Source organism: Salvelinus fontinalis, chromosome 13, assembly GCF_029448725.1.
Source record: "Salvelinus fontinalis isolate EN_2023a chromosome 13, ASM2944872v1, whole genome shotgun sequence".
NCBI lineage: Eukaryota > Metazoa > Chordata > Actinopteri > Salmoniformes > Salmonidae > Salvelinus > Salvelinus fontinalis.
Window position 1 is genome coordinate 22,802,094 of NC_074677.1, and position 22,378 is coordinate 22,824,471.

General features: G+C 43.7%; 1 protein-coding gene across 4 annotated transcripts in view; it reads left to right on the forward strand.

The window, feature by feature from the left end:
• The window catches only part of LOC129868258 (ubiquitin carboxyl-terminal hydrolase 25-like), a 69,223-nt gene that overhangs the window by 29,033 nt on the left and 17,812 nt on the right, over window positions 1–22,378 (forward strand). For all 4 annotated transcript variants that reach the window (XM_055942070.1, XM_055942072.1, XM_055942073.1 and 1 more), the window contains exons 9-18: window positions 73–146; window positions 1,543–1,697; window positions 6,002–6,129; window positions 6,408–6,503; window positions 6,717–6,881; window positions 7,041–7,273; window positions 8,561–8,631; window positions 8,815–9,043; window positions 9,419–9,676; window positions 22,114–22,256. In XM_055942070.1, coding sequence (XP_055798045.1) covers window positions 73–146; window positions 1,543–1,697; window positions 6,002–6,129; window positions 6,408–6,503; window positions 6,717–6,881; window positions 7,041–7,273; window positions 8,561–8,631; window positions 8,815–9,043; window positions 9,419–9,676; window positions 22,114–22,256 — 1,552 coding nt within the window. The remainder of the gene's footprint in view (window positions 1–72; window positions 147–1,542; window positions 1,698–6,001; window positions 6,130–6,407; window positions 6,504–6,716; window positions 6,882–7,040; window positions 7,274–8,560; window positions 8,632–8,814; window positions 9,044–9,418; window positions 9,677–22,113; window positions 22,257–22,378) is intronic.

Here is a 22,378-nt window from a genome sequence, read left to right on the forward strand (position 1 = left end):
CATTGTGTATGTCGCACACTGTGACTCACCCCAATGAGTGTGTGTGTTTTGGCTCTGTCTCTCCGTTCCCAGAGAGGGTGAGAAGCCAAAAAACCCGATGGTGGAGCTGTTCTATGGCCGGTTCCTGGCTGTTGGTGTTCTCGAAGGTAAGAGAGGGAAGCAAGCATGTTAGAACGTCCCTGGGTGGGAGGAGAGGTAACGTGAGAGTTAAGGCTCAGCCGTCAGTTTCCTGCTTCGAAGCAGCAGCAAGGAGAGCGAGAGTCCTTGCCCCCGATAATGAAAGGTGACCTTGTTTTAATGAGATGTGGCGCATGTAAAAGCACAGGGCTGCAGAGCATTGATCCTTGAGGACCTTGACGTCTGATTGGAATTTTGCTTATTATGCATGCCAATACTGGGCCAGACACAAAGCTGGGCCAGCAAGGCAGCTTTTGCTCCTCTCATCCTTAAATGATCTTAATGCCACATTTGCATGACCGCTATCTTCCCCTCTCTGGGTTCTGTTTTTTGTTGTTGTCAGTCAGTACTCAGCTGCTGTAGTCAGTGCAGTGGGTTGGCTAAAGGCATCCGCATGCTTCCCATCCGGAACAGTTTGTGCGTATGTTATGATGACATTTTGAGACGTTTTTGTTAATTTCGGCTGTTCTTGCACACAACATTTTTTTCTCAGGGCTAGCTGAAGTTCGGAAGCTGAAGTCTAAGCCCCTTCATTGGTGATTGGTCAGCAGTAGGACATCTTCAATGTAGTATTCGTCATTCAGCTATGAGACGACTAATTTTTTGCATATTTTTTTTACTTGAGAAATCCTCTTAGATGTAAAACTAAGATATCCTCGGCCAAAACGTAAAAATGTAATTCTTGAGTTATCTTAGATTAATTCTGACTATTTTGATAAGGTGTATACTGGCTAAGATGTCTCAAGATGGCCGAACAGTACTATTGCCGCAGGTATGGTCAAAGGTATGCGAGCACACTCGTTCGGTTCGCCTAGCCGAGTTTGGCTAGGCGCCAGCCAAACTGAAGCATGCAGCAGTCTTAAGGCTCTGCAGGGGAGCAAGCTGTGCTGTATTTACAGTCAGTTAGTGGATGTGATCTTCCCCTGGGTTCAAGTATTTGTTTTCTGAGTTTAATTGAGCTTGCTCGGTGCAATGGAACCAATGGTGAAGTCCCAGAAAGTATAAACCCTGCCCATTTGGCATACCGAATAGGCTCGATCAAACAAATCCTATTTGAACTCAGGCCTGGCTATGATGACTGATGCTGAACTCAACCTGGCTGTAAATTAGTGTGAAATGGGTCTTCTCTCACACACACTTGACCCACTTCCTCGCCATATGTTACACACAGGCTAGGTCCGCACCTCTGAGCAATAATACTGCATAATAGGGCACAGCTGCCTCTACCAAATCCCAGTGCTTCTTCAATTAGTTGTTGTTGGTAATGCGGCCCCAACTGTGGTTATGTGTTGGTGTGTGAGGAATGCTTGTGTTGGTGCATAAATGTTGTTTACGTTTCTGTGCTGCTGCTCCCTTTCCCCACAGGAAAGAAGTTTGAGAACACCGAGATGTTTGGGCAGTACCCCCTGCAGGTGAACGGCTTTAAGGACCTGCATGAGTGTCTGGAGGCGGCCATGATTGAGGGGGAGATCGAGTCCCTGCACTCATCAGCAGAGAACTCTGCCAAGTCTGGACAAGAGGTCAGTGCTGCTGCTCATTAAAAACCAACTAACACTGGAGTTTGGAGTTTTAACTGTAATTCATGTGTAATAGGGATAATGAAACTCCAAAACATGTTCCAAACCTATAGTTAGACACACACAAAATGTACAGGCAACAAAATTATAATGGAAGTACCATTACATTTCTGTTCGACAACCAAATGTTACCAGTAACCCACTAAAACAGCCCATCTAGGCCTATTTAAAAATAGACGGTGTTTGAATAATTCAGGAGATGTGGGGGACTGACTGACTACCTGCCCCAACGCATAGTGCCAACTGTAAAGTTTGGTGGACATGGAATAATGGTCTTTGGCTGGTTTTCATGTTTCGGGCTAGGCCCCTTCGTTCCAGTGAAGGGAAATCTTAACTCTACAGCTTACAATGACATTCTAGATGATTATGTGCTTCCAACTTTGTGCCAATAGTTTGGGGAAGGCCCTTTCCTGTGTCAGTATGACACTGCCCCCGTGCACAAAGTGAGGTCCATACAAAAATGGTTTGTCGAGATCGGTGTGGAAGAACTTGACTGGCGTGCACAGAGCCCTGACCTCAACCCCATCAAACACCTTTGGGATGAATTGGAACGCAGACTGTGAGCCAGGCCTAATCCCCCTTCATCAGTGCCCGACCTCATTAATGCATCGATAACGTGACACCATTCATTCGTATGCTTAGACGCAAAAGCGCATTTGAAGCCAAGGAAGTTGGGTTAAGATGGCATCTCATGGAAGCAACATTTGCAGTTTAAACTAATCCAGGAAGTAACGTTGCAGGCTAGCTCATTGCTGTCCCCTCTCACTGAGTATTTCAAAATGAAGGCCGACTAGGGTGCTGCAGGCTGCCATTAGCTACTAAATAATCCTTAACTTATTTTGTGAGCAATTTTAAACCAGTCGGTTCAAGAATCGGTAAAAAAAATGTATTCAAGGATTTTTCAGCCATTGAAATCCTTGTGTTTTTTCAGGTCGCCTAAGTCAAAACAGTGTCCATGAAAACCAGCCCAAGACCATTATTCCCCCTCCACCAAACTTTACAGTTGGCACTATGCGTTGGAGCAGATGGTGTTCTCCTGGAATCCACCAAACCCAGATTCGTCTGTCGGACTGCCAGATTGAGAAGCGTGATTCATCACTCCGGAGTTCGCATTTCCGCTGCTCCAGAGTCCCATGCCGGCAGGCTTTACACTACTCCAGCCGATGCTTGGCATTGCTCATGGTGATCTTAGGCTTTTGTGTGGCTGCTCGGCCATGGAAACCCATTTTATGAAGTTCCCAACCAACAGTTTTTGTGCTGACGTTGCTTCCAGAGGCAGTTTGGAACTTCGTATTGAGTGTTGCAAACAAGGGCAGACAATTTTTTTACGCTCTTAAGTACTCGATGGTCCCGTTCTGTGAGCTTGTGTGGCCTACCTCTTCGTGGCTGAGCCGTTGTTGCTCCTAGACGTTTCCACTGCACAATAACAGCACTTACAGTTAACTGTAAATTGCTGGACAGAAGTTTGATGAACTGACTTGTTGGAAAGGTGGCATCCTATGACTGCGCCACATTGAAAGTCACTGAGCTCTTCAGTAAGGCCATTCTACTGCCAATGTTTGTCTATGGAGATTGCATGGCTGTGTGCTGGATTTTATACACCTGTCAGCAATTGGTGTGGCTGAAATGGCCAAATCCACTAATTTGAAGAGGGAAACATACTTCTTTGTGTGTGCGTGCATTCAGAAAGTATTCAGACCAGTTGACTTTTTTCACTTTTTGTTAAGTTAGACTTATTCTAAAATTGATTAAATCGTTTTTTCCCTCATCAGTCTACACACAGTACCCCATAATGACAAAAACAGCTTTTTAGATTTTTTTTCAAATTTAAGAAAAATAATACTGAAACATCACATTTACATAAGTATTCAGATACTTTACTCAGTACTTTGTTGAGGCACTTTGGCAGCGATTACAGCTTCAAGTCTTTTTGGGTATGACACTATAAGCTTGGCGCACACCTTTATTTGGGGAGTTTCTCCCATTCTCTGCAGATCCTCTCAAGCTCTGTTAGATCTCCCCATCCAACCTATCTGTCTAACAAACACCATAAATGCCTGCTTGGAATAGTGACAAAAATAATATAGAATAGAGGCTACAGCTGAGCTATTTAGTGCTTTAAAAAAATATATATAATAATTTTTTTAGCTTTTTTTTTTCTCCCCAATTTTGTGGTATCCAATTGGTAGTAGTTAGTCTTGTCTCATCGCTGCAACTCCTGTACGGACTCAGGAGAGGTGAAGGTCGAGAGCCATGCATCCTCCGAAAGACAACCCAACCAAGCCTCACTGCTTCTTGACACAATGCCCATCCAACCCAGCCGCACCAATGTGTCGGAGTTAGCACAGGAGTCGCTAGTTCGCGATGAGACAAGGATATCCCTGCCGGATATTGTTTTATTTGATTACTTTATTTCATTGCAAGTCATCTCATCTCTATAGAGCTGTTGCCTTTGCTGTGAAAAAATCACTATTTTAGCATGCCTAGTACTTCAAAGTAAATAACACATACATTTATGACTGCTGAATACCAACTATTGTCACTCAGATCATGTATTTTCAGGTAGAGATACTTCATGAAGCATCTGCTCTCTATCCCTCTCCATCGCGTTTTCTTTTCTCCCTCTCGGTGTCTGTCCCACAGTAGCCTAACATAGCAGGCGTAAAAGAAACACAGAACGGACAAGTAGGCTCGCAATGGATTATGGTCATTATACTTAATGAGCATAGTTTAGCGCAGAAAACATGTTGAATGTTGGCCTGTTGGAAAGTACAGCTCCTTACTACAGTGGCTTGCAAAAGTATTCACCCCTTTGGCATTTTTTCTATTTGTTGCCTTACAACCTGGAATTAAAATAGTTTTTTGGGGGGGTTTGTGTCATTTGATTTACACAACATGACTACCACTTTGAAGATGCAAAATGTTTTTTATTGTGAAACAAATAAAACAAAAAAACAGAACTTGCGTGTGCATATCTATTCACCCTCCCAAAGTCAATACTTTGTAGAGCCACCTTTTGCAGCAATTACAGCTGCAAGTCTCTTGGGGTATTTCTCTATAAGCTTCGCACATCTAGCCACTGGGATTTTTGCCCATTCTTCAAGGCAAAACTGCTCCAGCTTCTTCAAGTTGAATGGGTTCCGCTGGTGTACAGAAATCTTTAAGTCATAGCACAGATTCTCAATTGGATTGAGGTCAGGGCTTTGACTAGGCCATTCCATGACATTTAAATGTTTCCCTTAAACCACTCGAGTGTTGCTTTAGCAGTATGCTTAGGGTCATTGTCCTGCTGGAAGGTGAACCTCCATCCCAGTCTCAAATCTCTGGAAGGCTGAAACAGGTTTCCCTCAAGAATTTCCCTGTATTTAGCGCCATCATCATTCCTTCAATTCTGACCAGTTTCCCAGTCCCTGCGATGGAAAAACATCCCCACAGCATGATGCTGCCACCACCATGCTTCACTGTGGGGATGGTGTTCTCGGGGTGATAAGAGGTGTTGGGTTTGCGCCAGACATAGCCTTTTCTTTGATGGCCAAAAAGCTAAATTTTAGTCTCATCTGACCAGAGTACCTTCTTCCATATGTTTGGGGAGTCTCACACATGCCTTTTGGTGAACACCAATTTGTTTCTTTAAGCAATGGCTTTTTCTGGTCACTCTTCCATAAAGCCCAGTTCTGTGGAGTGTTCGGCCTGAGGAGGTCCTATGGACAGATACTCTAATCTCCGCTATGGAACTTTGCAGCTCCTTCAGGGTTATCTTTGGTCTCTTTGTTGCCTCCCTGATTAATGCCCTCCTTTCCTGGTCCGTGAGTTTTAGTGGACAGCCCTCTCTTGGCAGGTTTGTTGTGGTGCCATATTCTTTAAATTTTGTAATGGTGCTCCATGGGATGTTCAAAGTTTCTGATATTTTTTTATAACCCAACCCTGATCTTGATCTGATTTATCGCTAGGGAAATTGCGCAATTTGTGCATTGAGCTCACAGAAAGAAACGGAACGAAATGAAATTCAAATAATTGAACCGACATTGGTCAATTAGTTGTTTAAAATACAAAAAATAACATTTTGGTTTGTCACTCGGCACTACTAAAGGCACAACAATATTAGTGGAACAGGCATGAGTCATGTAGGCATGCTTTCAAAACACGCTGCTCAAGACTACTGATTCCTTAGTGCCCAATTAAAAATGTGTTTATGGATACCGCATGACTCATTTGACCCATTAGAAACATTTTGGAATTCCTTTCAGCACTGGTTTACCGAACTACCTCCTGTCTTGACCTTTGAACTGTCAAGATTTGAATTCAACCAAGCTTTGGGTCGACCTGAGAAGATCCACAGCAAGTTGGAGTTCCCCTCCATGCTGTACATGGACAGGTAAGGAAACCTCCAACACACCTACCAGTCCAGCTGTACCTAAGGGAAAATGTTTCAATTCAACAGGTGTAAGCAGCTAAGATTAACTGTTATTCACATCACATAGCCTAAATAACATATTATTTGGGATTTCCTAGGCCCCTTCCAAATTAAAGGGCTTGAAAAAAGAAAATAAACATTATTGAGATTTTACATTGAGCATGGGTTATGGTACTTTAATCTGGGATTCAGACCCATAGTTTTCCAAGGAACTTATATGATTTATTTTGTTTTGTCAGGTATATGGACAGGAACCGAGAGATCACCAGGATTAAACGGGAGGAGATCAGGAGACTGAAAGAGCACCTGACTCTACTCCAACAGCGTCTGGAAAGGTGGGCTGGTCTGCTACACACACACACACCTCTATTTACTATCGTAGGTTGATCAACTATCAAAGGGAGGGTGTTCATAGATACCATATCTGTTATGCTTCTAACCAAGTATCTTGCTTTGCTTTTACTCTTTCACTGAAAGATGCTTCCTCATTCTCAGTACGGTTTGTCATCCTCTCTCTGTTCTGCTCTCTCTCTCTCTGTGTCCCCAAGGTATCTGAGCTATGGCTCCGGCCCCAAGAGGTTTCCTCTGGCAGATGTCCTGCAGTACGCCATGGAGTTTACATCCAGTAAGCCAGTCTGCACCTCTCCTGTGGGGGACTTTGATACATCAGCACCCCCTGGTGGCACAACAGGGCAGCTGCTGCTCGCTTCAAGGCAAGTCATGTCTCCCTGTGTCAGGATTTAAGTGTTCATGTGTGCATGTTTCTGACTTTGCTTTTGTCAGCAAATCAGTCTGATTAAGCAGTTGAATTAGTGTGGTTCAGAAGTATTGAGTTGTGGTTTTGACTTATTCACACTCGCCCGACATTACAGCACAGCCGAACAGGGTCCCTCTACCCCTCCAGAGGGTTTGGCCCCCGCCCTGGCTCCCACCCCAGCCCCCTCCACCCAGCAGAGAGTGCCTATCCACAAGCCCTTCACCCAGTCCCGACTGCCCCCTGACCTGCCCATGCACCCGGCGCCACGCCACATCACTGAGGAAGAGCTCAGGGTGCTGGAGGGCTGCCTGCACCGCTGGAGGAGTGAGGTGGAGAACGACACCCGCGGTACGTACAGTACCAGTCAAACGTCAAACACACCTACTCATTCAAGGGTTTTCTTTATTTTACTATTTTCTACATTGTAGAATAATAGTGAAGACATCAAAACTATGAAATAGCACATGGAATCATGTCGTAACCAAAAAAGTGTTAACAAATCAAAATATATTTTATATTTGAAATTCTTCAAAGTAGCCACCATTTGACTTGATGACAGCTTTGCACACTTGGCATTCTCTGTTTTGGGTTATTTTCCTGATGATAGTCCCACTAATGATAGTCCCACTAAGCGCAAACCAGATGGGATGGCGTATCGCTGCAGAAGGCTGTGGTAACCATGCTGGTTAAGTGTGCCTTGAATTCTAAATAAATCACTGACAGTGTCACCAGCAAAGCACCATCACACCTCCTTCATGCTTTACGGTGGGAACCACACATGCGGAGATCATCCATTCACCTACCCTGCCTCTCACAAAGACACAGCGGTTAGAACCAAAAATCTCCAATTTGGACTCATCAGATCAAAGGACAGATTTCCACTGGTCTAATGTCCATTGCTCGTGTTTCTTGGACCAAGCAATTCTCTTCTTCTTATTGATGTCCTTTTGTAGTGATTTCTATGCAGCAATTTGACCATGAAGGCCTGATTCAAGCAGTCTCCTCTGAAGAGTTGATGTTGACATGTGTCTGTTACTTGAACATGAAGCATTTATTTGGGCTGCAATCTGAGGTGCAGTTAATTGCCTCATGTCGTAAAGTAATGATGGACTGCCTTTTCTCTTTGCTTATTCGAGCTGTTCTTGTCATACTATGGACTTGATCTAAATAGAGCTATCTTCTGTATACCACCCCTACCTTGTCACAACACAACTGATTGGCTCGAACACATTTAAGAAGGAAAGAAATTCCACAAATTAACTTTTAACAAGGCACACCATTTCAGGGGACTACCTCATGAAGCTGGTTGAGAGAATGCCAAGATTATGAGGAAGATTAGAAAGATTAGAAAATATATTTTGATGTAAAACTTTTTTGGGATGCTACATGATTCCATATGTGTTATTTCATAATTTTGATGTCTTCACTATTATTCTACAATGTTGAAAATAGTAAAGAAATAAAGAAAACCCGTTGAATGGGGTGTGTCCAAACTTTTGACTGGTACTGTTTATCACCTCTGACCTCATCCAGCCTTGTAAACCCAATATGCTGTATTATACCTCTGTCTGTCTCTTATGATCTCATGCACAAAAATGTATGAATTCTAGTGATGGGTGGATTTTTCTTCTCCAGATCTTCAGGGCAGTATATCCAGAATCCACAGGACCATTGAGCTTATGTACTCTGACAAGTCCATGATGCAGGTAAAATATTCCCTTCCTAAACCTGACAATACACCTTCACACAAATACCATACATTGTCATTGGCTGTAATACAAAAATACCTAATGAATGATGCACTATTATCTTGATTTGAGAACGCTCACATTTTTCCATGACCAGTGTTCACTCCGGATGGTCACTCATTGTCTCCCGCCCTCTCCCAGGTTCCGTACCGGCTGCATGCGGTGTTGGTGCATGAGGGCCAGGCCAATGCTGGACACTACTGGGCCTACATCTATGACCCCCACCAGCGGTGCTGGATGAAGTACAACGACATCTCAGTCACCAAGTCCTCCTGGGAGGAGCTGGTCAGGGACTCGTTCGGAGGCTACCGCAACGCCAGCGCCTACTGCCTCATGTACATCAACGACAAGAAGCCTTTCCTCATAGAAGGTAGATACTGCTTCTTCTGCTCCTCAATCAGCATTATCCCATGTCTTTATTTTGACCTTGCTTTTCTTGTGGTATACTTCAGCTTTGTTTTCTTCTTTCTTGTGATCATCATTAACTATGACCACTGTCCTCAGAGTATATGATGAGGACATGCCATGTGCAAGGGAGTTAGTTATTGTTAGGCTCTGTTTGTGCTGCAACTTGGACAGGATGTTCATATACCACAAACCACTATTATAAACTGGTTACCAATGTAATTAGAGCAGTAAAAATAAATATTTAGTCATACCTGTCAGCCAATCAGCATTCAGTGCTCGAACCACCCAGTTTATAAATTCCCATATTGACTATCTGTTTGCCTGGTTGTGTGTGCAGAGGAGTTTGATAAGGAGACGGGCCAGATGCTGAGTGGTCTGGATAAGCTCCCCCCGGACCTGAAGGCCTACGTGAAGGAGGACAACGGCCTGTTTGACAAGGAGATGGAGGAGTGGAACACACTGCAGGCACGCAAGGCCCAGCAAGAGAAGCTGGCCCTGGCTGTGGCCGCCGCCGCAACAGCTGCAGTAGCAGAAACAGCAACAACAACATCCCCTCAGCCTATGAGTACAGAGCCCAGTACACCAGACAACTCAGGTGAGGGCCAAGGCATGGTCACCTATTCCATTTAAACACTTCTGAGCTGAGCAGTGCTGACTAGTGATGGGAAGGTCGGCTCCTTTTACTGACTCAGATTTTTTCAACTCTTTCAGTCAAAAGAACGAATCCTTCGACTCCTTTTGTTCATTTGATTCAGTAAGGCTATGAGCACGCAGGACCCCCCCCCCCTACAAGCAAACAATTAACTAAAAACTCAAAAGAATCATGATTCTATGTAGGAACTGACTGATATAGGATTTTTGGGTCCGATACCAATTTTAGGGAGGCAACAGTCACCGATTACCGATATGTTTTTGTTTAGAGGTGTTGTGCTCCAAATTGAGCTGTTAACTAAATATTAAAATTATCATTATTTTATACAACATGAATTAACATTTTATTGGTAGTTTACATTATAACCACCAAAAAGCAACTTTATCCGCTATAAATAAGAAAGTATATACAAAACCCTTGTTCAGTTTACCTTCTTAGGTACAACTTAACGATGCACTATACAGAAATTACTCCGCCATTTCCTGGTTGCTAAAATTCTAATAGTTCGCCTAATTTCAGTGTGACCAAGCAAGTATAGTGTAGAGAATCATTGTACCATCTAAACCGCTGTGATATATATTTTCCATAACCAAAAATATTGCGTTTTCAGCTGTTTGTAGTTGGTGTACAAAACCAAATGTAAAAGATGCAAAAATACTTCAGAGGTGGAAGCATAGAAATAGTGCAGATCTACCACTTCTTAGAGTTGCTTTCAATTAGTGACAGATCTATAACTCACATTTCTATGTGAATTTGGTCGTTCGCTCAAAGTTACATATTGCAGCTTTAAAGATTTGTCTATCTATGGCAGTGGATAAAAATGCAGAAGTGTCTGTGCTGAAACACCACAACACACTAATAAACCAGAAGGGCTGAATGAATTAAACTTTAGCTCACAGTAAATATGAAACTGTACGTTTCACAAGTTCACAAACTCTGCAGGGAAATGCAGTAGCATGCAGTTCGCAAAGACACCACTAGATTGCAGCACTTGTATTGAGTAGATTCAATATTGTGCTTTACAACAGTCACATAAAACACTTTATGGCAAGCATGCTTATGCAAGCACTTGCTAGCTGTTTATTATGAAAATGTTTTGTTACTGAACCCATAATCTAAATTACACTGTTATGCAGTACAAAATGTATTGGCTATATATTTCAACTGCAAATGGCATGCGCTGGGGACTGAAAATGTTCATGCAGGAAAATACAATTGCCTCAATGGTTTTAGTCACAAACGTTCTAACTATCAAGCTAACAATCGTATCTCATCATGAATGCAAGCACATGGCCTGAATGATAGATCTGCGCCAACTGTCTTGTTTTTTTGTAGACTGCATATTTCAGGAAACTAACTCCACTTTAATGAACAAGCCCTCCTTCATGACCTTTCCTTTGTAAGTTGGTATAGAATCAGCATGATCCCCTCTGTCGAATACGCTTGGGCTTTCTTTTTTTATATTGATAACACACATGCCCCAATAAAGAAAATGAGAATTAGAAACAGGTTCAGCCCCTGGTTCGACCGTGATCTGGCAGAGTTACTCCACCTCAAGAATTCCATTTGGCGAAAGGCTCGGTACACGCATGCTCAGGCTGACTGGCTCTCGTTCAGATAAATTATAATTAAGTGCACTCAGGCAATCCGGAAGGCCAAACAAAGTTAGTTTCTTTAAGGAGAGCAGTTCTTTCTCTGTGGGTCTAACCCTAAGAAGTTCCGGGAAACGGTTAAAGACCTAGAGAATAACCCTCCTCCCCACAGCTGCCAATGTCCCCTAATGTTGATGATGTGGTTGTTACTGACAAGGAGCACATGACTGAGCTCTTTTATCACCACTTCATTAAGTCAGGATTCCTATTTGACTCAGCCATGCCTCCTTGCCCGTCCAACATTTCCTCACCTCCCACCGCTTCTAATGCAACTAGCCCCAGTGCTCCTCCTTTTTAAAAAGACATTCTGAACTGCCTCTTGAGATGGTTTAACTGATTTAAAATGGCAGCATATCTACTGTGGAGAGACCAGAACAACATAATTTCTCAGAGAATAATTTGAGACAGGTTGAATCCTGTTGAGTTTTATGATAACGATGAGTTTTCAAGGAGATACCGCTTCTCCAACGACTCTGTAATGCAACTGGAAAGAAAGATTGGACCAACCATTAATTAAGCTTGGGAGTGATAGGAACGAGGCTGTACCCCCACTACTTCAGCTTCTGGTGGCCCTACGGTTCTATGCAACTAGATGTTTCCAGATGGTGGATGGTCTCTTTGGACTCCACAAGTCAACCGTCGGCAGGATTTTAGTCAGTGTCCAGTGCTATTGCCGGTCTGAAGAATCAGTACATGAGGTTCAACCCTACAGAGAAAACACCAGCTGGATTTTACTGGAGAGCTAGATTCCCAGGTGTACTAGGGACAATAGACTACACACATTCCTATTTGCAGTAGCTCTTTTGGTAAATTCAGGACGTCAATTTGCAGTACATTTTTCTTTCTCTCCAGCTCCAAAACATCAATATGAGCTTGGTTCATGTCAGTTCTGGGGCGTTTGCTTGGCTTGTCTGGTGTTTTTGCTGCTGGTGCAAGATCCAGGCACTGCTGTTTCTCTACGACACAGGGTGTCAGCTCAACTAAAGGAAAGAAAGAAAATGAACTCATTATTAGTAGGCTATTTACGTGCCATTTTGTACAACAAGGCTGGGCTTATCATATGCTGATGAATGATGATGTTATGCAACATGCTGTGACGGGGCTGATAACGGTAACATTGTAGTGAAGTAGTGTTAACGTTAGTTTTAATGTGCATTATAGTCATTGATATTTACCTGTTACTTATGCTTACTAAATATTGGTGGGTCGAGTTGTTCGTCATCACCATAGGGGTTAAGGAGAGGGGCAAACTGCTGGGAAAATTATCTCGCATATCTTCTGGGTGATGGGATCAATTCCCCTGGATGGAGGCCCCCCTCCGGTCTGAAATAGCCCCTCTCCTCTGCCACATCCTTTTTGGCTTTGGCTTTTAAGTTTTTCCAGCACTCTTTCATCCGATTTGGGTCCCTCTTCTCTTTAATCCGTGTCGATCCATTGAATCTGTCGCATAATATGGCCCAGGTGTCTTCCTTCTTTTTGACAATTGTGTTTGTCTTTTTATCCTCCTATCCTGTACGTTACTAAATTCCTTCATCAGCTCGGACAGGAGGTTTTTTTGTGCCATGATCAGGTGGCTAGTGGACAAATAATAAATAATGTTTTTGTAATGTCTATAATAACTTATATTTTATGCTTGGTTTATAAACTAGCTAGCTACAGTAGCTAACATTAGCTAATGAATTAGTTTTCTGTTTAGTACTTGCAAATAACGGATTTTTATTTCAAATCAGCCAACCGTGACAACTTTCACGATGGAGTTTCAGTAGTTATACATAGTTATTATTTCATTAAGGGACAGCAACTTTGGCCTCATTTGTGAAGTAGGCTAGCTACTTCGTTTCAACTCACGAAATACCTCATATATTGGTGTAACATGTCACTAATCATAGTTTAAAACCGTTAATCTGGATCAGTAAATCTATGATTTGAAAATTAAGTGGTGCAGCACATCTCTGCTTAATTATAAACCTAGATTTACAAAACCTAGATTTGCTCTAATCCTAGATTAATTTAAACCATGTTGGTGCAACCCACCCTAAAGGTCCTAAATTATGTCACAATTGCCCTTGATTCTAAGCAATGTTGTGCTGCTATTTTTATTGACTTGGCCAAAGCTTTTGATACAGTAGAACATTCCATTCTTGTGGACCAGCTAAGGAGTGTTGGTGTCTCTGAGGGGTCATTGGCCTGGTTTGCTAACTACCTCAAAGAGTTCTGTGTATAAAGTCAGAACATCTGCTGTCTCAGCCACTGCCTGTCACCAAGGGAGTACCCCAAGGCTCGGTCTTAGGCCCCACGCTCTTCTCAATTTACATCAACAGCATAGCTCAGGCAGTAGGAAGCTCTCTCATCCATTTATATGCAGATGATAGTCTTATACTCAGCTGGCCCCTCCCCGGATTGTGTGTTAAACGCTCTACAACAAAGCTTTCTTATTGTCCAACAAGCTTTCTCTGCCCTTAACCTTGTTCTGAACACCTCTAAAACAATGATCATGTGATTTGGTAAGAATGCCCCTCTCCCCACCGGTGTGATTACTACATCTGAGAGTTTAGAGCTTGAGGTAGTCACATCATACAAGTTCTTGGGAGTATGGCTAGACAGTACACTGTCCTTCTCTCAGCACATATCAAAGCTGCAGGCTAAGGTTAAATCTAGACTTGGTTCCTCTGTTTTTTATTTTATTTCTTTTTTTGTTGTTTTTTTCCAAGATGGCGTAGCAGTGTAGACGTGTTTTGTTTCGTCCTCTCGTGTACGTTTTGTATTTTTCGTATTTCTTGTATATATAAAAAAATATATATATATATCTCTTTTCGATTTTTAATTTGATTATACCTTCCGGTAACCTACCTCACCCAATGTGATACCGAATCGCTATTATTTTTTAACTTTGGAACACATTCAAGAACCCCCAGTAGCTAACCAGCTAATCAGCTACAAGCTATTTAGTCATTTTTAGCCACTGCTAGCAGCTTTTACCTTATGCACAGACACCAGCCCTGTTATTAGCCTGGATATTACCCACCAATTTACCAGCATCGGACTGTCTCTCCACAACAACGCCGGATTCCTGCCGTAATCCCTGAGCCACTACTTCTGATCCTCACAGCTAGCTTGCAGCTAACGCCACTGCCACGAAGCTAGCACCAGTTAGCAAACACAATTCTACAATACCTCTTTCGCCATCGCCATCCGGCTTGGATTCTCTGTCGACACGACCACGTCTGGTCTGCAGACGAATACCCCATCCGCTGTGCCCTCAACCGGCCCCCGTCTGAGCAGACCCCCTCCGTCTGAGCAGACCACCCCCCGGGCTACTAACTTTAAACGCCGCTTGCTAGCGTAGTGGCGGAGTCCCTGCTCCATCTACGGCTGCCCCCTGGACCCTATGATCACTTGGCTACATAGCTGATGCCTGCCGGACTGTCCATTAATTCACGGTACTCCATTCTGTTTTTTTGTGTTTTATCTGTCGGCTCTGTTTTTTAACTCAGGCTCTGTGTGTAGTTAATCCGACCCTCTCTGCCTAGTCGTCGCCATTTTTACCTGCTGTTGCTGTGTTAGCTGACTAGCTGCTGTTATCTCACCTGTTGTTTTAGCTAGCTCTCCCAATCAAGACCTGCAATCACTTTATGCCTTACTGTATGTCTCTCTCAAATATCAATATGCCTTGTATACTGTTGTTCAGGCTAGTTATCATTGTTTTGGTTTGCAATGGAACCCACTCTCCGTACCTCTGATACCTCCTTTGTCCCACCTCCCACACATGCGGTAACCTCACCCATTGAGACCAGCATGTCCAGAGATACAACCTCTCTTATCATCACCCAGTGCCTGGGCTTGCCTCCGCTGTACCCGTGCCCCACCATACCCCTGTCTGCACATTATGCCCAGAATCTATTCTACCACGCCCATAAATCTGCTCCTTTTATTCCTTGTCCCCAACGCTCTAGGCGACCAGTTTTGATGGCCTTTAGCCGCACCCTCATCCTACTACTCCTCTGTTCCTCGGGTGATGTGGAGCTAAACCCAGGCCCTGCATGTCCCCAGGCACCCTCATTTGTTGACTTCTGTGATCGAAAAAGCCTTGGCCTCATGCATGTCAACATCAGAAGCCTCCTCCCTAAGTTTGTCTTACTCACCGCTTTAGCACACTCTGCCAACCCTGATGTCCTTGCCGTGTCTGAATCCTGGCTTAGGAAGGCCACCAAAAATTCTGAGATTTCCATACCCAACTATAACACTTTCCATCAAGATAGAACTGCCAAAGGGGGAGGAGTTGCAATCTACTGCAGAGAGAGCCTGCAAAGTTCTGTCATACTTTCCAGGTCTATGCCCAAACAGTTCGAACTTCTAATTTTAAAAATGAATCTCTCCAGAAATAAGTCTCTCACTGTTGCCGCCTGCTACCGACCCCCCTCAGCTCCCAGCTGTGCCCTGGACACCATCTGTGAATTGATCGCTCCCCATCTAGCTTCAGAGTTTGTTCTGTTAGGTGACCTAAACTGGGATATGCTTAACACCCCGGCAGTCCTACAATCTAAGCTTGATGCCCTCAATCTCACACAAATCATCAAGGAACCCACCAGGTACAACCCTAAATCCGTAAACATGGGCACCCTAATAGACATTATCCTGACCAACTTGCCCTCCAAATACACCTCTGCTGTCTTCAATCAAGATCTCAGCGATCACTGCCTCATTGCCTGTATCCGCTACGGGTCCGCGGTCAAACGACCACCCCTCATCACTGTCAAACGCTCCCTAAAACACTTCTGCGAGCAGGCCTTTCTAATCGACCTGGCCCGGGTACCCTGGAAGGATATTGACCTCATCCCGTCAGTTGAGGATGCCTGGTCATTCTTTAAAAGTTACTTCCTCACCATATTAGACAAGCATGCTCCGTTCAAAAAATACAGAACTAAGAACAGATATAGCCCTTGGTTCAGTCCAGACCTGACTGCCCTCGACCAGCACAAAAACATCCTGTGGCGAACTGCAATAGCATCGAAGAGCCCCCGCGATATGCAACTGTTCAGGGAAGTCAGGAACCAATACACGCAGTCAGTCAGGAAAGCAAAGGCCAGCTTTTTCAAGCAGAAATTTGCATCCTGTAGCTCTAACTCCAAAAAGTTCTGGGATACTGTAAAGTCCATGGAGAACAAGAGCACCTCCTCCCAGCTGCCCACTGCACTGAGGCTAGGTAACACGGTCACCACCGATAAATCCGTGATAATCGAAAACTTCAACAAGCATTTCTCAACGGCTGGCCATGCCTTCCTCCTGGCGACTCCAACCTTGGCCAACAGCCCCCCCCCCCCCCCCCCGCTGCTACTCGCCCAAGCCTCCCCAGCTTCTCCTTTACCCAAATCCAGATAGCAGATGTTCTGAAAGAGCTGCAAAACCTGGACCCATACAAATCAGCTGGGCTTGACAATCTGGACCCCCTATTTCTGAAACTGTCCGCCGCCATTGTCGCACACCCTATTACCAGCCTGTTCAACCTCTCCTTCGTATCATCTGAGATCCCCATGGATTGGAAGCTGCCGCGGTCATCCCCCTCTTCAAAGGGGGAGACACCCTGGACCCAAACTGTTACAGACCTATATCCATCCTGCCCTGCCTATCTAAGGTCTTCGAAAGCCAACTCAACAAACAGATCACTGACAATCTCGAATCCCACCGTACCTTCTCCGCTGTGCAATCCGGTTTCCGAGCCGGTCACGGGTGCACCTCAGCCACGCTCAAGGTACTAAACGATATCATAACCGCCATCGATAAAAGACAGTACTGTGCAGCCGTCTTCATCGACCTGGCCAAGGCTTTCGACTCTGTCAATCACCATGTTCTTATCGGCAGACTCAGTAGCCTCGGTTTTTCTAATGACTGCCTTGCCTGGTTCACCAACTACTTTGCAGACAGAGTTCAGTGTGTCAAATCGGAGGGCATGCTTCCGGTCCTCTGGCAGTCTCTATGGGGGTACCTCAGGGTTCAATTCTCGGGCTGACTCTTTTCTCTGTATAGATCAATGATGTTGCTCTTGCTGCGGGCGATTCCCTGATCTACCTCTACGCAGACGTCACCATTCTGTATACTTCTGGCCCTTCCTTGGACACTGTGCTATCTAACCTCCAAAAGAGCTTCAATGCCATACAACACTCCTTCCGTGGCCTCCAACTGCTCTTAAACGCTAGTAAAACCAAATGCATGCTTTTCAACCGTTCGCTGCCTGCACCCGCACGCCCGACTAGCATCACCACCCTGGACGGTTCCGACCTAGAATATGTGGACATCTATAAGTGCCTAGGTGTCTGGCTAGACTGCAAACTGTCCTTCCAGACTCATATCAAACATCTCCAATCCAAAATCAAATCTAGAGTCAGCTTTCTATTTCGCAACAAAGCCTCCTTCACTCACGCCGCCAAACTTACCCTAGTAAAACTGACTATCCTACCGATCCTCGACTTCGGCGATGTCATCTACAAAATAGCTTCCAATACTCTAATCAGCAAACTGGATGCAGTTTATCACAGTGCCATCCGTTTTGTTACTAAAGCACCTTATACGACCCACCACTGCGACCTGTATGCCCTAGTCGGCTGGCCCTTGCTACATGTTCGTCGTCAGACCCACTGGCTCCAGGTCATCTACAAGGCTATGCTAGGTAAAGTGCCGCCTTATCTCAGTTCACTGGTCACGATGGCTACACCCACCCGTAGCACGCGCTCCAGCAGATGTATCTCACTGATCATCCCTAAAGCCAAAACCTCATTTGGACGCCTTTCCTTCCAGTTCTCTGCTGCCTGCGACTGGAACGAATTGCAAAAATCTCTGAAGTTGGAGACTTTTATCTCCCTCAACAACTTTAAACATCTGCTATCCGAGCAGCTAACCGATCGCTGCAGCTGTACATAGTCCATCGGTATATAGCCCACCCAATTTACCTACCTCACCCCCCATACTGCTTTTATTTATTTACTTTTCTGCTCTTTTGCACATCAGTATCTCTACTTGCACATGATCATCTGATGATTTATCACTCCAGTGTTAATCTGCTAAATTGTAATTATTCGATTTATTGCCTACCTCATGCCTTTTGCACACATTGTATATAGGATCTCTTTTTTCTACCATGTTATTGACTTGTTTATTGTTTACTCCATGTGTAACTCTGTGTTGTTGTCTGTTCACACTGCTATGCTTTATCTTGGCCAGGTCGCAGTTGCAAATGAGAACTTGTTCTCAACTAGCCTACCTGGTTAAATAAAGGTGAAAAATAAAATAAAAAATAAAAATTGTAATCTCCTCTTTCACCCCAGCTGCCAACCTAACCCTGATTTCAGATGACCATCCGACACATGCTATATTACGGAGACGTAATTTATAGATCGGCTGGTAAGGGTGCTCTCGAGCGGCTAGATGTTCTTTACCATTCGGCCGTCAGATTTTCCACCAATGTCACTTATAGGACACATCATCACACATCTCTAAACTGGTCATCTCTGTATACCCGTTGCAAGACCCACTGCTTGATGCTTATTTATAAAACCCTCTTAGGCCTCACTCCCCCCTATCTGAGATATCTACTGCAGCCCTCATCCTCCCTCATCCTCACTCCACACCCGCTCGGCCAGTCACATTCTGTTAACTTCTTGAGCCTATGGGGGCGCCATTTCAACTTTGTAAAATATCGTTCTCAAATTAAACTGCCTCGTACTCAATTCTTGCGCGTACAATATGCATATTATTATTACTATTGGATAGAAAACACTCTCTAGTTTCTAAAACCGTTTGAATTATTTCTCTGAGTGAAACAGAACTCATTCTGCAGCACTTTTCCTGTCAGGGAGTGAGATTTCAGAAATCGAGGTCCCTGTTCTGAGGTCAGTTTATAAGTCCCCATGTAAGCCATCGGGCTACATGCACTGCATACGTATTCCTCTAGATGTCAGTAAGCGGGGAGAATTTGAATGGAGTGGATTGCGCAATCTGGGACCTTACATAAGACCGTGGAACGGAAGGACCGTCCTTTTCAACTGTGCGCCTGACGCATGAAGACATCACAATGGCTTCCTGCAAACGCTTTCGTTTTAGTAGTTCTATATCTCCGGTCATGTTTTTATTCGTTATAGGTGTTAAAGACATCATAAGGTAGTTAATTTAAACCGACTTAGCAGTTTATTGCGATTTTCTGGGATTTCTTTGCCATGCGCTTTCACGAGTTGGACACCTCTCCAGTTGGCGGCTAACATTAGCGGCTATTTCGACCGGACAAGAGGACATCTTTCAACCCAAAGACGATTGTTCTGGAGAAAGGACACCTTGCCCAAGATTCTGATGGAAGCTCAGCTAATAGTAAGCAGTCTTTATGCGGATAATTCATTGTTCTGTTGAAAAAAGTAAAATGCATACGACGCCATTACTTGCAGTATAGCCTTGCTTTATTGCACCCTGTATTGCTCAGTAACGTTAATTTTAAAAATGTAATTCAGCGATTTGCATTAAGAACTAATTTGTCTTTCAATTGCTGTCCAACCTGTGTTTTTTTTAGTCAAGTTTATGAATAGTTTTCGATAAGAATAGGTGCCTTTCCAAGATGGCGCCGGACAGATTGCTTGAGTATTTGGACACTTTTCATTGTATAAGCACGATTTGTGCTGCTAAATATGCACATTTTCGAACAAACTCTATATGCATTGTGTAATATGATGTTACAGGACTCTCATCTGAAGAATTCTGAGAAGGTTAGTGAAAAAATTAATATATTTTGGTGGTTTATACGTTATCGCTCTTTTTGCCTTGAATCAATGCTGGGGTGATGTTTGCACATGTGCTAAGCTAATATAACGCTATATTGTGTTTTCGCTGTAAAACACTTAGAAAATCTGAAATATTGTCTGGATTCACAAGATCTGTGTCTTTCAATTGCTGTACGCTGTGTATTTTTAAGAAATGTTTTATGATGAGTAATTAGGTAATACACGTTGCTCTCTGTAGTTATTCTAGTCGCTTTGGTGAGATTTGTGATGGTGGCTGCAATGGTAAACTATGATTTATACCTGAAATATGCACATTTTTCTAACAAAACATATGCTATACAATAAATATGTTATCAGACTGTCATCTGATGAAGTTGTTTCTTGGTTAGTGGCTATTTATATCTTTATTTGGTCGAATTTGTGATAGCTACTGATGGAGTAAAAAAATGGTGGAGTAAAGAAGTGGTGTCTTTTGCTAACGTGGTTAGCTAATAGATTTACATATTGTGTCTTCCCTGTAAAACATTTTAAAAATCAGAAATGATGTCTGGATTCACAAGATGTGTATCTTTCATCTGGTGTCTTGGACTTGTGATTTAATGATATTTAGATGCTAGTATTTACTTGTGACGCTATGCTAGGCTATGCTAGTAGCTTTTCTACTGATGGGGGTGCTCCCAGATCCGGGTTTGGGAGGTGTTAGAGGTCCCCACAGCACACACATCCCTGGGTCTCTTGGCTTTTCAGTTTGCTGCAGCTAGTGTCTGGAACGAGCTGCAACAAACACTCAAACTGGACAGTTATCTCAATCTCTTCATTCAAAGACTCAATCATGGTCACTCTTACTGACAGTTGTGGCTGCTTTGCGTGATGTATTGTTGTCTCTACCTTCTGTGTGCTGTTGTCTGTGTCCAATGTTTGTACCATGTTTTGTGCTGCTGCCGTTGTTGCTACCATGTTGTTCTCATGTTGTGTTGCTACCATGCTTTGTTGTCTTAGGCCTCTCTTTATGTAGTGTTGTGGTGTCTCTCTTGTCGTGATTTGTGTTTTGTTATATAAATATATTTTTTAATCCCAGCCCCCGCAAGAAGCCTTTTGCCTCTTGGTAGGCCGTCATTGTAAATAAGCATTTGTTCTTAACTGACTTGCCTAGTTAAATAAAAAATTATAAATAAACCGTGCCTATACAAGCTATTGACATGTTGATGATTGACTTTTGTCTGACTTTTGCCGTTATGATAATTCCAGGGAACCGTGTCGGACTCCAGACATCATTAATATTTGGACATGGACATTATTAAATGGCTATATTCTTTGTTCTCTCTGTTTATCATTTCAGTAAGCTAGCTACCGATATATCAATTATCTAAATTGCTTAGTTATACAGTATCAGTCAAAAGTTTGGACACCTACTCATTCCAGGGTTTTTCTTTAGGGGGACCCCAACCCCCCCCCCCCCCCCCCCCCCCCAAAGAAGAACATTTTGTGTGGTGGGTGCTGCGGGAGGTTGTGCTACGCCAGTGCTAAATGTTTTTTTCTTCTCTCTGCTGTCTGCAGCATGATCTATTTTCCTCCACGCGCATATGATAGACAGTTGGTCGGAGCATGTCTCCGGAGCTGCTCAGCCTGAGGAACACGTATTAATCCTACTGTGTTCATGTGGGCCAGCAGGTCAAATGAACAACTAAAATCAACGAGTCCTGAAAAATACAAATCATGACTGACCAGTCAGTAAAAAGAGTTGTTCAATAAGAACCTATCATTTGCGAACTGCACATCACCAGTGCTGGCCTGGTTACACATCCACCATAGTTTCTGGAAGTGTAAAAATAAAATTTCCAGACCAGCATAGTTTGGGCGTGGTGCAGATCGACACAACAGTGTAAAAATTATATTAGACAGACTAGATTTTGCTTGCCTGTAGTAGTGTATTTCATGTTGGTTGTTGGTTTGTGTGTGGTTCCTCCAGCTCCACATCAGGACCCAGAGTACATGGAGCAGCCGTCCCCCACAGACTTCTCCAGGCACCTGCAGGAGGACACAGAGAGGGCCATCTCCAAGGCTGCAGCCGAGCAGCAGGAGGAGAGGAGCCCTGAGGGACTGCTTACTGCAGTAAGACCATATAGCACAGCAGATAACACACACACACACATACTCCACCTCTTACACACACACACGCTATACAACTGCTCCTTCTACGCTCACTTCAAAGAACCACGTAGGCCTACCACTCA